Source organism: Motacilla alba, chromosome 26 (assembly GCF_015832195.1).
Source record: "Motacilla alba alba isolate MOTALB_02 chromosome 26, Motacilla_alba_V1.0_pri, whole genome shotgun sequence".
NCBI lineage: Eukaryota > Metazoa > Chordata > Aves > Passeriformes > Motacillidae > Motacilla > Motacilla alba.
In genome coordinates this window covers 3,430,746-3,445,188 of record NC_052041.1, presented here as the reverse complement: position 1 = coordinate 3,445,188, position 14,443 = coordinate 3,430,746, and the positions used below count along the sequence as shown (strand labels likewise).

General features: G+C 57.9%; 1 protein-coding gene across 1 annotated transcript; it reads left to right on the top strand.

Annotated features, from left to right (window-relative positions):
- The first annotated feature begins 453 nt into the window (after positions 1-453).
- Positions 454-12,059, top strand: TMCC2 (transmembrane and coiled-coil domain family 2). Its single transcript, XM_038162308.1, has 2 exons — positions 454-733; positions 11,532-12,059. The coding sequence occupies exons 1-2, from the start codon at positions 566-568 to the stop codon at positions 12,057-12,059; spliced, it is 696 nt and encodes a 231-aa protein (XP_038018236.1). The 5' UTR covers positions 454-565.
- The last annotated feature ends 2,384 nt before the right edge of the window (positions 12,060-14,443 follow it).

The window sequence follows — 14,443 nt, the reverse complement described above, 5'->3', positions numbered from 1 at the left end:
AGCGCAGCCGCCGACCTCTCTGCGCGGCCTCTGCGCATCCCCGCAGGGGACGAGCAAAAATTCTCCAAAAAACGAGAACGACCACGAAATGCCGCTTTTAAGCAGGGGAAGCAAACGGGGGAGCTCAGACGCCGCCTGCTGTTGCCCCATCCCGCGCTGCGCGGGGCGGCTCGGCAGGAGGCGGCGCGCCCGTCTCCAGCTCCGCTCCGCCTCCGCGAATCACCAGCGGCGGCCCCGCCCTCCTCCCGTCTTCATTGGTCAATTCCTCCCGCCAGCACCTCCCGCCGATCACGCTCCACCAATCACCGCGCGAGGCCTCTCCTCCCTCGCGTCGCCATTGGCCGGCGGCGCTGTCCATCAGGCGCGGCGGCGGCGGCGATGCCGGTGCCGGCGGCGGGCGCGGAGCCGCCGCGGCGCGGAGCCGCCGCCCGGCCCGGGCTCGGCGGGGCGGGCGGGCCGGGGCCGCGCAGCCCGCGGGCCCCGCAGCGGCCGCCGGGGCGCCGCCCGCCGCCGCCGCCGCGGCCGTAGGCGCCCCCCCGGCCGCCGCGGGCACGGCGCTCCCGGGATGAAGCGGTGCCGCTCGGACGAGCTGCAGCAGCCCGAGGAGGATCCCGGCGCCGCGGGGGAGTCGCCCGGTCACGGCGCGATGGAGGGCAAGGCCGGCGAGGCGGCGGCGGCCCCCGAGGCGGGCGCTGTCCCGCCGCAGCCGCGCTCCAAGCCCCCCGACCTGAAGGTGAGCGGCGGGAGCGTCCCGGTGGGACACGGGGGACGGGAAAATGCCGTAGGATCCCGGGGGCTTCCCGGTGATGGCCGGGCTGGGGAGAGCCCGGCGGGGTCATCGGGGCGATGGAGCTCGGGATGGCGCCATCCCCGTCCCCTCGGTCCTACAGGTGTGACCTTGGAGAATGCGGGATGGCTCCATGGCAGGGGACCCCTGGATTGGGGTGACCCTGGAATGGGGTAACCCTGGGAATGGGGTGCTCCAGGTGGAGGAGACCCCTGGATTGGGGTGCTCCTGGGATTGGGGTGACCCTGGGAATGGGGTGCTCCCGATGGAGGACACCCCTGGATTGGGGTGCTCCTGGGATGGGGCTGGTCCTGTCAGCCGAGATCCTACTGGGATTAGGATGCTCCCGAGACGGGGACGGTCCCTGTGCCGGGGATCCCACTGGATGAGGATGCTCCAGGGATGGAGACGCTGCTGGGATGGGGAATTGCTGGAACAGGATCCTCCTGGGATGCGGCCGCTGCTGGGGTCGGGATGGGGGTGGTCCCGGGATGGGGCTGTCCCTGCAGTGGGGACACCCCTGGGATTGGGATTCTCCTGGGATGAAGAAATCCCGGGCGTTGGGGGCTGATCCCCTGCAGAGGGGCTGCGCAGATCCCGGGAGATCCCTGCCGGGAGTCGGGGGGAGGATCCGGGGGGATCCTGGGGGATGCTCGGGGAGGATCCGGGGGGGATGATCCGGGGGGATCCGGGTGCGATGCTCCGGGAATATCCAGGGGGGATACTCCGGGAGGACCCGGGGGGATATGGGGGGATGCTCCGATAGGATCCAGGAGGATCCGGGGGGATGCTCTGGGGGAATCCGAGGCGATCCGGGGGGGATGCTCCGGGAGGATCCGGGAGGATCCAGGAGGATCCGGGGGGATATGAGGGGGATGCTCCGGGAGGATCCAGGAGGATCCGTGGGGATATGAGGGGGATGCTCCGGGAGAATCCGGGATGCTCCGGGGGGATATGGGGGGGATGCTCCGGGAGGATCCGGAAGGACCCGCGCAGATGCTCTGGGGGGACCCGGGGGGATGCTCCAGGAGGATGCTCCGGGGGGATGCTCCGGGGGGATGCTCCGGGAGGATCCAGGAGGATCCGGGGCTGCGGCACCGGGAGTGACGGTGTGGAAATGGCCCCGAGGCTGCTCCTGCCGGGCCGGTGGAGGAGGAAAACAAACCCCGGGCACTGCAGCGCTGCGGGAGGCACAGAGCTCATCCCAGCGAGGGGATCCGGCCTGAAATCCGGCACACAATTCCCCTGGCCTTGGGAAAAAAAAGCAGCTCCGACCCCCGGTGGTTCAACAGGGTTTTATTGGTGAATTCCCAGCGTGGAACTCGGGGTGTGCAGGCGTGGGAATGCCGCGGGCAGAGCGGGATCAGAGGCACCCCGCGGTGGGACGGGGGCCACCCGCCGTGGTGCTTTCAAAAAGCCCTGGAGAAAGCGGGAGATGTCCCTGCCCGGCCGTGGGGTGCAGGATGGAGCCCCTCGGTGTGGCAGCCCAGGTGGCCCTGGCGGTGTCACCGGTGGGGTCGAGGTCACGAGGAAGCTGATGGCACTGCCAGGCTCAGGCAGAGCGCAGCCAGGAGATCCAACCCCTGTTCCCAGAGCAAAACCCGGCTGCTTTGAGCACGAGGAGCCCCGTGGCTGCTGGAGGTGAAACGTGGGGCCTTCCCTCGGTGGCTCAGCAGCTCCTGAGGCTGCTTTCCTTTGCTGCTGGGGGGGAGCAGCTGCTGCTGCCCCAAAAACAGCTGGAGGAGCCAGGACCGGGCACATCCGTGGGATGGGAGGGTGCTCGGGTTATCCCAGAGCAGCTGGGGCTGCCCCTGGATCCCTGGCAGTGTCCGAGGCCAGGCTGCACGCTGGAGCAGCAGGGACAGTGGGAGCTGTCCCTGCCCACCCCAACAGGGGGTGGAACTGGATGAGGTTTAAGGTCCCTCCCCAGCCAAACCATTCCATGATTTTCTGACTCCGTAGTTCCATGATCCATGAGGATGTGGAGCTCGGGGCCATGCCTGGCACATCCAAGGTGTTTGCCTGTCCTTTCTCCCTCCCACCTGGGGCACGGAGGCTCAGAAAGGAGTGGGAATGTTGGCCAAAAGGAGCTGCAGCTTCCCGTGGCTGTGCCCGCCACCCCAAACATTCCAGGGCTGGCATGTTCCCCTTGGAGCTGGAGCTCCACAGCCTCATCCAGCAGCAGCTTCCGAGGCCAAACAAAGGCCATTGATTTTATCGAGCTGCCTGTGCTCCCTTCCTGCAGGTCTGCTGCCAGGGCTCACCTTTAATGCCTTGGGAGCCCAGCAATTAATTAAAGTAAATCCTCAAACTGGGCACAACTCGGGAAGCTGGGGCTGGCTGCTGCCCACAGCTGCCACAGCACGGCGGGCACTGTGCCACGGCCACCACCAGGTAATAAATTAATCAATAATCAATTAATACAGCAGAGTTTTCCTGCCCCAAACCCCCAGTGGGGTGGGTTCAAGCTGGTCCTGCTCCAAATCCAGATTCCTGTCCCCATGGGTGGGGAGGGATCAGAGATTCCTGTCCCCATGGATGGGTAAGGATCAGAGATTCCTGTCCCCATGGATGGGTAAGGATCAGAGATTCCTGTCCCCATGGATGGGTAAGGATCAGAGATTCCTGTCTCCATGGATGATGATGGATCAGAGATTCCTGTCCCCATGGATGATGATGGATCAGAGATTCCTGTCCCCATGGATGGGGAAGGATCAGAGATTCCTGTCCCCATGGATTATGAAGGATCAGAGATTCCTGTCCCTGTCCTGTCCCCATGGATGGGGAAGGATCAGAGATTCCTGTCCCCATGGATGATGATGGATCAGAGATTCCTGTCCCTGTCCTGTCCCCATGGATGGGGAAGGATCAGAGATTCCTGTCCCCATGAATGGGGAAGGATCAGAGATTCCTGTCCCCATGGATAATGATGGATCAGAGATTCCTGTCCCTGTCCTGTCCCCGTGGATAATGATGGATCAGAGATTCCTGTCCCTGTCCTGTCCCCATGGATGATGAAGGATCAGAGATTCCTGTCCCTGTCCTGTCCCCATGGATGGGAAGGATCAGAGTAGTCTCTCGGCTGCCAGCTGAGAAGGGTTTGAGGTGGCACCCTGGGAACAGCAGCCTGCCTGGTGTCCCCTCCAGCCCCAGCTCCAGCAGACCCGTGGCAGCTCTCCCTTCCCCAGCCCTGGCTCCTCTGCTGGCACCCAGGGCTCCGCTGGGGAAAAAGAGGGGAAGAAATAAATCCTGGCAGGGAGCAAGGCTGCTGTGTGGCAGCTGTGCTCAGGAATGCCTCGGTGGCAGGGATTTCTGCAGGAGTGATGGGATCCGTCCAAAACCTGCATCCAAAACTGCCACTTCTCCTGAGCCAAGGGCTCTCCCTGGATCTCTGTTTTCCCAGGATGTGTTTGCCTTGGATCTCTGTTTTCCCTGGATGTGTTTTCCCTCTCTGTTTCCCCAGGCTCTCTCTTTTCCCCGGCTCTCTGTTGGTTTTCCATGGATCTCTCTCTTTCCCCTGGCTCTCTGTTTTCCCTCAATCTCTGTTGGTTTTCTCTGGATCTCTGTTTTCCCTGGATGTGTTTTCCCTCTCTGTTTCCCCTGGCTCTCCGTTTCCCCTGGCTCTCCGTTGGTTTCCCCTGGATCTCTGTTTCCCCTGGCTCTCTGTTTTCCCTCGATCTCTGTTGGTTTTCCCTGGCTCTCTGTTTCCCCTGGCTCTCTGTTTTCCCTGGCTCTCTGTTGGTTTTCCATGGATCTCTCTCTCCCCTGGCTCTCTGTTGGTTTTCCATGGATCTCTCTCTTTTCCCTGGCTCTCTGTTGGTTTTCCCTGGCTCTCCGTTGGTTTTCCATGGATCTCTCTCTTTTCCCTGGCTCTCTGTTGGTTTTCCATGGATCTCTGTTTTCCCTGGCTCTCTGTTGGTTTTCCATGGATCTCTCTCTCCCCCGGCTCTCTGTTGGTTTTCCATGGATCTCTCTCTTTCCCCCGGCTCTCTGTTGGTTTTCCCTGGCTCTCTGTTTTCCCTGGCTCTCTGTTGGTTTTCCATGGATCTCTCTCTTTTCCCTGGCTCTCCGTTGGTTTTCCCTGGCTCTCCGTTGGTTTTCCCTGGCTCTCTGTTGGTTTTCCTTTTCCCCCGGCTCTCCGTTGGTTTTCCCTGGCTCTCTCTTTCCCCCGGCTCTCCGGTGGTTTCCCCTGGGTTTCAGTTTTTCCCCAGCAGTCTGATCCAGCCCCTGGCTGAACCCTGACCCTGCTCCCATCTCCAGGTTCACAGCTTTGGTTTTCCTGGCTCCTGATCCCGAATTCCAAGAGCAGCGGGATCCGGAGGCGCTGGCCTCAGCTCTGCCCTGTTCCAGCCCCACTCCCGGGCAAAAAGCTTCTCCTGAGGAGGGGGATGAAGGACAGGGGGGGTCCCCCCACGGGAGAGGCTGCAGGGACAGGGGGGAGCACTGACCTCCAGCTCCTCACGTTAGTTTTTGTATTTGTGTGTCATTTTATATATTTATATATATAAATATCCTTTCGAGGATCTGAGGATGGAGTTTGCAGCTTTCCTGGGATGCAAGGATGGGGTGCTCAGCCTTCCCAGGATCTGAGGATGGAATTCTTGGCCTTCCCCGGATCCAAGGATGGGGTGCTCAGCCTTCCTGGGTTCCAAGGATGGAATTCTCAGCTTTCCCCAGATCTGTAGATGGGATCTCAGCCTTTTGAGGATCTGAGGATGGAATTCTCAGCCTTCCTAGGATGCAAGGATGGGATTCTCAGCCTTCCTGGGATCCAAGGATGGAATTCTCAGCCTTCCCAGGATCTGAGGATGGAATTCTCAGCTTTCCCCAGATCCAAGGATGGAATTCTCAGCCTTCCTGGGATCTGAGGATGGAATTCTCAGCCTTCCTGGGATGCTCGCGGTGCATCCCAGCAGGGCCAGGCCCTGGGAGTGTGGGCTGCTCCCTGCCTGCGATCCCAGCCCTCCCAGACCCCGTCCCTCAGGATCCCATCCCTGCTCCCCCCAGGTTCAGCTCTCAGCATCCCTGCAGAGGTGCCAGCCGTGGGAGAGGCCGTGGTGAGCCCCCCCTGGCTGAGGCACAGCTGGCACAGCTGGCACAGCTGGCAGCAGAGGTGTCACCTGCAGATGCCACCTGCGACCTGGAGCGCACAGGGATCTGCACCCCTGGGCAGAGCCACGCCTGGGCAGTGAATTCCCTGTTATCCCAGAGCATTCCCAACGTGGGCAGTGAATTCTGTTATCCCTGAGCATTCCCAACCTGGGCAGTGAATTCTGTTATCCCAGAGCATTCCCAACCTGGGCAGTGAATTCTGTTATCCGTGAACATTCCCAACCTGGGCACACATTCCCTATCCCTGAGCATTCCCACGCCTGGGCAGTGAATTCTTTTATCCATGAACATTCCCACACCTGGGCAGTGAATTCTGTTATCCCAGAGCATTCCCAACCTGGGCAGTGAATTCTGTCATCCCAGAGCATTCCCAACCTGGGCACACATTCCCTATCCCAGATCATTCCCAACCTGGGCACACATTCCCTATCCCAGAGCATTCCCAACCTGGGCAGTGAATTCTGTTATCCCAGAGCATTCCCAACCTGGGCAGTGAATTCTGTTATCCCAGAGCATTCCCAACGTGGGCAGTGAATTCTGTTATCCCAGAGCATTCCCAACCTGGGCAGTGAATTCCCTGTTATCCCAGAGCATTCCCAACCTGGGCAGTGAATTCTGTTATCCCAGAGCATTCCCAGCCTGGGCAGTGAATTCTGTTATCCCAGAGCATTCCCACACCTGGGCAGTGAATTCCCTGTTATCCCAGAGCATTCCCAACCTGGGCAGTGAATTCTGTCATCCCAGAGCATTCCCACACCTGGGCACACATTCCCTTATCCCAGAGCATTCCCACACCTGGGCAGTGAATTCTGTTATCCCTGAGCATTCCCACACCTGGGCACACATTCCCTATCCCAGACCATTCCCACACCTGGGCAGTGAATTCCCTGTTATCCCAGACCGTTCCCACACCTGGGCACACATTCCTTATCCCAGACATTCCCACACCTGGGCAGTGAATTCCCTGTTATCCCAGACCGTTCCCACACCTGGGCACACATTCCTTATCCCAGACATTCCCACACCTGGGCACACATTCCCTATCCCAGACCATTCCCACACCTGGGCAGTGAATTCTGTTATCCCAGAGCATTCCCAACCTGGGCACACATTCCCTATCCCAGAGCATTCCCACACCTGGGCACACATTCCCTGTCCCAGAGCATTCCCACACCTGGGCACACATTCCCTATCCCAGAGCATTCCCACACCTGGGCACACATTCCCTATCCCAGAGCATTCCCACACCTGGGCACACATTCCCTATCCCAGAGCATTCCCACACCTGGGCAGTGAATTCTGTTATCCCAGACCATTCCCACACCTGGGCAGTGAATTCCCTGTTATCCCAGAGCATTCCCACACCTGGGCACACATTCCCTATCCCAGACCATTCCCACACCTGGGCAGTGAATTCCCTGTTATCCCAGAGCATTCCCACACCTGGGCAGTGAATTCCCTGTTATCCCAGACCATTCCCACACCTGGGCAGTGAATTCCCTGCTGTTCCCCACACCTGGGCACACATTCCCTGTCCCAGAGCGTTCCCACACCTGGGCACACATTCCCTGTCCCAGACCATTCCCACACCTGGGCACACATTCCCTGTCCCAGACCATTCCCACACTTGGGCACACATTCCCTGTCCCAGACCATTCCCACTCCTGGGCACGCATCCCGTTATTCCCGGAGCGCTCCCGGGAACGCTGGGCTGTGGCTCCGGTGCCGGCGGTGCCCTGCCCGCCGTGAGTCACGTTTGTCACATGCTGCCGCTCTCGGCTGTCCCCGGAGGAGCAGCGGCTGTGGGGGAGTGCTTGATTTGCCATTTGGGAACATCCAGACGTTTTCCTTGGCGTTTGTGGCAGAGGGAGGAGCGGGAGCTTGGGATGCTGCGGGAGAAGGGGCCGAGCTGGGCTGGTTGTCACCGCTTGGGGACAACTCCGACCCTGTCCCCAGCGTGGCTGGAGGGGGCTGGGTGGTGGCAGGAGCCTCTTGCTCCTTCCAGAGGAGAATCAGCTGGAAAAGCAGCAGCAGGACTGGAAAACCCAAAAGGGGAGGAGCAGGATCCGCTGGATCCCGCTGCTGTTCGGGGGCTGTGGCCTTCCCCGTGCCCTAAAATCTGGGATGGGATGGGAAGGGATGAGACTGAAAATCTGGGATGGGATGGGATGGGAAGGGAAGGGATGAGACTGAAAATCTGGGATGGGATGAGACTGAAAATCTGGGATGGGATGGGAAGGGATGAGACTGAAAATCTGGGATGGGATGGGAAGGGAAGGGATGAGACTGAAAATCTGGGATGGGAAGGGATGAGACTGAAAATCTGGGATGGGATGGGGAAGGATGAGACTTCCCTATTTGCCCTAAAATCTGGGATGGGGTAGGAAGGGATGAGACTGAAAATCTGGGCTGGGATGGGGTGGGAATTGATGAAACCTCCCTTTGTGCCCTAAAATCTGGGATGGGATGGGAAGGGATGAAACTTCCCCCTGTGCCTTAAAATATGGAATTGGACGGGCTGGGAAGGGATGAGATTTTCCCCTGTGCCTTAAAACCTGGAATGGGATGGGATGAGACTTCCCCCGTGCCCTAAAATCTGGAATGGGATGGGGTGGGAAGGGATGAGACTTGCCCCCATGTGTGTGCACGTGTTCCCAAGAGCTGCAGAGCCTTGGCTGGAGCCTCTGGGCGGGCTGGGGACGAATAAATAATGAATAATCCTAACAATTGAGCAGGATTTCTCAGCTTGGCGCCGTGCTGGGAGGTCGTGGCAACCAGATCCTCTCCTTGTGTGTCCGTGTGCAAGCCGAGGAAGGGGTTTGGGTGTCAGGGGATGGTTCAGAGAGGAGCTGGGAGGGTTCAGGCTGGGTGGCAGCAGCAGGGAAACCACCCTGGAGAGCCCGGCACGGCTGGGCAGGGGCAGCACAGGGAATTGCCAGAGAGTCCAAGACAAAGCTGTCCTCCAAGTCCCAGTTTTCCTGCAGGATGTCCTGGTTTGGGCTAAAATGGGGTTTTCCTGGCTGTTCTCAGTGCAGTGGGATGTGGAGCAGGGGCTTGTCCATAAAACAAGTCCCCGCCACCGAGCAGCCGAGCCTTGGCCGATGTGAAAGTCCAAAGAAATAAAGATATTTTTGGATTCACCCCGGTGTTCTACAGCTGAGAATCGAATCTGTGTCCATGGCCGTGGTTAGTAAGCAGTGGCTGTTCCAAAATAGCCTCTGCTCTGAGCCACGAGCACTTCTGTGCCAGGAAAATGCCTCTGCTTTGGAAGAGCAGGAATATCCTGGGAAAACGTGAGAAAACAGAGCTTGTACTGCAGCATGGGACTTGTTTGTGGCCACCACTCACAGCTCCTGGAAGCAGAAAACCCAGAGCTGGAATTCAGTGGGTTCCAGCCTGGAGAAACAGAGCTGGGATCCCTCCTTGCTTCCCTATTTTTTTTTTTTTCCAGGCAGATTTGTTTTTTTCCATGCAGGTCCCGTGCCTGCCCAGCCCATGAAAGCCTCTTTCAGGAAAACTTGGAAAGGGCCTGAGGGGAGTTTGTTTGAAAAGGTGAATTTTGCTCAGTCGGAGCTGTTGGATGGAGAAGCCCTGAGGGCATCTGGCTCCCAAAAATCTCCCCTCCTTTCCTGCCAGCTCCACTTTTAGTTTGTTTTCATCTCCCTGGGGAAGGGAGTTGTTTCTTTTCACTTGGACCTTGTGCAGCTCTGGCTGAGAAGAAATTCAAGTGCCGCTTTGTAACAATTTCTAATAAATTTTCTAATTTGAAGTAATTGGAGAACAACTAATCATTTTACTTAGTCAATATTTTCTGCAAGAACTTTTACAGAAACAATATTAAAGATGTTCAGCTCCGGCAAATTCACCAGCAGAACTAAATTTATAAAAATGAGTGTGAAGTGAGAACTGAAATTGTATATTTCTGCAGAAGATCATTCAGGATTGGGAAGTGCACTTCACAAATAATTTGCCCGAAGGCTTTGAGGGAGTTGGTTGTTTCTTTTCCCTTGGACCTTGTGCAGCTCTGGCCGTGCCCTCCATGGGAGGAATCTGGGGGTTTGGAGCTCTTACCTCTCAACTGCTGCCTCTGTTTCCATAGAGACTCTATAAATAGAATAAAATTTAAATTGTTATTTCCCCGAGAAGCGATTCAGCACCGGAGATTTGTTATGTATTCCCTAGGAAGAACCTAAAAGGACGGAGATTTGCTTTGTGAGTGGCTCAGGGAGGGATGAGAAGCTTTGCCTGCAGAGTTTGGGGACACAGGATGCCTTTGCTGGTTCCTTGTCAGTGCTCCAGGTGTGCTGGCTTTGGGTTTGTCTGGGATTTTTAGGGGAAGGAGCCCGTTGTGGATGGCCGTGAGCTCCTCCCCTGCCTGCAGCTCCTGGAGGTCGTGGCTGGAACATCTCAGCTTTTCCAAAATCCTGACTTTGTGCCGCTGAGGCTCTGAGGATGCCCAGAGCCCTTTGGGAAGGCTGGAATTTGGAACTTGGAAATGCTGGAAGTCGCTGCTCCCCGATTCTCCTCACACAAGGGGTGTGGAGGGCACAGGGCCAGAGTCTCCCGGGATGCAAATCTGGGTGTTCCAGTGGATTTCCAGTGGCTGCAGGGAACCCTGGCCTCAAATCTGGCTGTTCCAGTGGAACCCTGGATTTCCAGTGGCTGCAGGGAACCCTGGCCTCAAATCTGGGTGTTCCAGTGGAACCCCAAATTTCCAGAACCCTGCTCAGATTCCAGTGGAACCCCGGATTTCCAGTGGCTGCAGGGAACCCCGGATTTCCAATGGAACCCCAGATTTGCAGTGGAACCCCAGATTTGCAGCGGCTGCAGGGAATAACCCTGGCCAGGTTCCAGTGGAACTCTGGATTTCCAGAACCCTGGCCTAGCTGTAATCAGGAGCAGGATCTGTTCCACCATCCATATTCATGATTTCCCCGTGGCCAGCTGCCACCCCGAGCCCCAGGGATTGTTTCCTGGGAATGTGGGATGCAGCCCCTGGAAAGGGAGAGCTGGGAATGCTCAGGGCAGTGGCCTGTCCCCATCTCCTGCTGGAAACCAGTGGCTGCCCAGCTTGTATTTATATATTTCATTTCTTTATTTATTTATTTATTTATTTATTAACAGCGCCCATTCCCTCAATTAACACCGTCAATTAAGAGCACCCATTCCCTAAATTAACAGCACCCATTTCCTCAATTAATTAACAGCGCCCATTCCCTCGATTAACACCCTCGATTAAGAGCACCCATTTGCTTAATTAACAGCGCCCATTCCCTCAATGAACACCCTCAATTAACAGCACCCATTCCCTCAATTAACATCCTCGATTAATAGCGCCCATTCCCTCAATTAACAGCACCCATTCCCTCAGTTAACATCCTCGATTAACAGCACCCATTCCCTAAATTAACAGCGCCCATTCCCTCAATTAACAGCACCCATTCCCTCAATTAACATCCTCGATTAACAGCACCCATTCCCTAAATTAACAGCGCCCATTCCCTAAATTAACAGCGCCCATTCCCTCAATGAACACCCTCAATTAACAGCACCCATACGCTCAATTAACAGCCTCAATTAACAGCGCCCATTCCCTCAATTAACAGCGCCCATTCCCTCTCTTTCCCCACAGAAAATCCAGCAGCTCTCCGAGGGCTCCATGTTCAGCCACGGCCTCAAGCACCTCTTCCACAGCCGCCGGCGCTCGCGGGAGCGCGACCAGCAGAGCTCGCAGGACTCGGGGCCGCCGGCGGCCGCCTCGGCCTCCCACGGCGCCTCCGACCACGAGTCCCCGGACGAGAAGGAGCGCTCCCCGGAGATGCACCGCGTGTCCTACGCCGTGTCCCTGCACGACCTGCCCGCCCGGCCCACGGCCTTCAACCGCGTGCTGCAGCAGATCCGCTCGCGGCCCTCCATCAAGCGCGGCACCAGCCTGCACAGCGGCAGCCCGCCGCGCCAAGGGCGGCTCGCTGGAGCCCCAGAAGGGGAGCCCCCACCCTCGGGCGCAAGGCCCCCCAGGACAGCGGCCTCACGGCCATCCTGCATCAGCACCAGGGCAGGCCCAGGTCGTCGTCCACCACGGACACGGCCATCCTGCTGGCCGAGGGAGGAGCTGTCTACCTGCTGGCCGAGGACAGCGAGGGGCTGGCGGATAAGGTAGGGATGGGGCGCCTGGAGGGGTTGTGCTGGAGGGGTTTTGGGGCTCTGATCAAAATCCTGGTGGGGTCAAGCTTTGCTCCCACAGTGAGGGGCTGGCGGATAAGGTAGGGATGGAGTGCCTGGAGGAAAGGAGGGTCTGGAGGGGTTTTGGGGCTCTGATCAAATCCCTGGTGGGGTCAAGCTTTGCTCCCACAGTGAGAGGCTGGTGGATAAGGTAGGGATGGAGCGCCTGGAGGGGTTGTGCTGGAGGAAAAGGGGGCTGGAGGGGTTTTGGGGCTCTGATCAAAACCCTGGTGGGATGCAGGCAGTGGGGTCAAGCTCCGCTCCCACAACGAGCGGATAAGGTAGGGATGGAGCGCCTGGAGGGGTTGTGCTGGAGGAAAGGAGGATCTGGAGGGGTTTTGGGGCTCTGCACAAGTCCCTGGTGGAATGCAGGCACTGGGGTCAAGCTTTGCTCCCACAACGAGGGGCTGGTGGATGAGGTAGGGATGGAGCGCCTGGAGGGGTTGTGCTGGAGGGGTTTTGGGGCTCTGATCAAAATCCTGGTGGGGTCAAGCTCTGCTCCCACAATGAGAGGCTGGTGGATAAGGTAGGGATGGAGTGCCTGGAGGGGTTGTGCTGGAGGAAAAGGGGGCTGGAGGGGTTTTGGGGCTCTGCACAAGTCCCTGGTGGGGTGCAGGCAGTGGGGTCAGGATTTGCTCCCACAGTGACAGGGTAAGGGGACATCACCTTAATCTGTACCTCAGGAGGCTCAGGTTGGAGATGAGCAGGAATTTCCTCATGGAAAGGGCTGGAAGGGGCTGCCCAGGGAGGTTTGGAGTGCCCATCCCTGGAGGTGTCACCTGGAGGTGGCACTGAGTGCTCAGGGTGGGGATCGGGCACAGCCTGGACTCGATGATCCCACAGGGATTTTCCAGCCTCAGGGATCCTGGGATTCTGTGGCTGCACCAGGGTTAGGGAGCACGAGAACAGAGTGGGGAGCCAGGGCACCCCAAAATTCCCTTGGGATGAGGCTGTCCCTCACGGCAGTGTTGGTAGCACTTGACAGTGGTGGCAGCCCTTGGGAACCTGGAGCTGCTGGAATTGAGGCTTCTCGTGGGGAACTGAAGGCAGGGACACAATTCCCAGGGTGGGATTTGGGGGATTAGATCAGATCCTGGCACGACCCTGTGCCCATGGGATGGGGGGATCCAAAGGCACCTCCGGGCTCAGCTGGGCAGCTGCGATTTGGTCCCATCCCAGGTGATTTTGAAACCAGTCTGTGCCAGGCTGGCGGGCAGGATGGTGTTTCCATCTAGTGTTTAGTGCCATTAATTATGCACCAGCCCAATTAGCACACGCTGAGTTCAAGGGACAGGCGCTGAGAGGTGCTCTGGGAGTCGGGGGGGGGGATTTTCCCTGTTGGCTTCTCCCCTTGACCTTCGGAGTTTGGGGGGATTCCACACCCTGAAGTGGCTCTCAGGGAAATGAGGATCCTTCTTTTTGTGTTTTTAATTCAGCCCTTCTTTTTGTGTTTTTAATTCACCTGAGAGCACCAGCAGAACTGGAAAAGCTCAGCATGGGGAGGTGGCCAGACAGGCTCCAACAGGGACACAGGAATGTGGTCCCAAGGATAAAAATGTCATTGTGTCATCAGCTTTCCAAGGAGCTGCCCAGAGTCTCCTCTCCCCAAATCAGGACACCCCAATCAGTCCCTGCTCCTCCCTTCTGGAAAGTCCCACCTGGACCAAGTGATGAGGAGCATCAGGTTGTTGATTTGAGCATCTGCAGCCAAAATTTGTCCCTCGTGGCCTCCTCTGGGGCACGGCCCGTGTCACTGCCTTGCAAGGATCCCAATCCCGCTGGGATTACGGCCAAAACCTCGACCCCACTGGGACAGAAGCATCCAGAGCAGATCCCTGCCCGCTCCCGGAGCAGCACAGAGAGGGGATGAATAATTAACTGCATATGACACAAAGAGCAATAAGACGAGAGACAACACCTTTGTGAGGCAGTGGAAAAATAACTTATTTAGAGAAACACGAGCCCCGCGATATTCCCGAGCCGGATTGTTTTTCCAGGAGCCCTCGGGAAGCCCTGAGCCTCCTGCCTGCAGCAGAGCAGCTCCTTTTCCTCAGGGATGGGCTCCGGAGGGGGGGCTTGGCATCATCCCTGCCTTGTCCCCTTGATCTGGCACCTCCTCCCTGTTCCCCGTCCCTTTGGGAGCCCCACGGGATGCACGGGGCTCCTGGGAAAGAGCCATTCCCACCCCCCCACAAATTTCATGCTGAATTTTCCACCCCTTCCATGAGGAGCAGATGCCCGATGGGTCCCTCGTGGGATCCCTCAGTCTCAGCAAGCGCTTTTTGAACAGCTATTGGTGATTTGGTTTTTCGCTTTTAATTT

What these genes read in the sequence shown, in the direction of transcription:
- TMCC2 (XM_038162308.1), top strand. Translation starts at nt 566, where the DNA reads ATGAAGCGGTGCCGCTCGGACGAGCTGCAGCAGCCCGAGGAGGATCCC. An exon ending in CCAAGCCCCCCGACCTGAAG is followed by an intron (nt 734 to 11,531) that starts GTGAGCGGCGGG and finishes CTTTCCCCACAG; the next exon opens with AAAATCCAGCAGCTCTCCGA.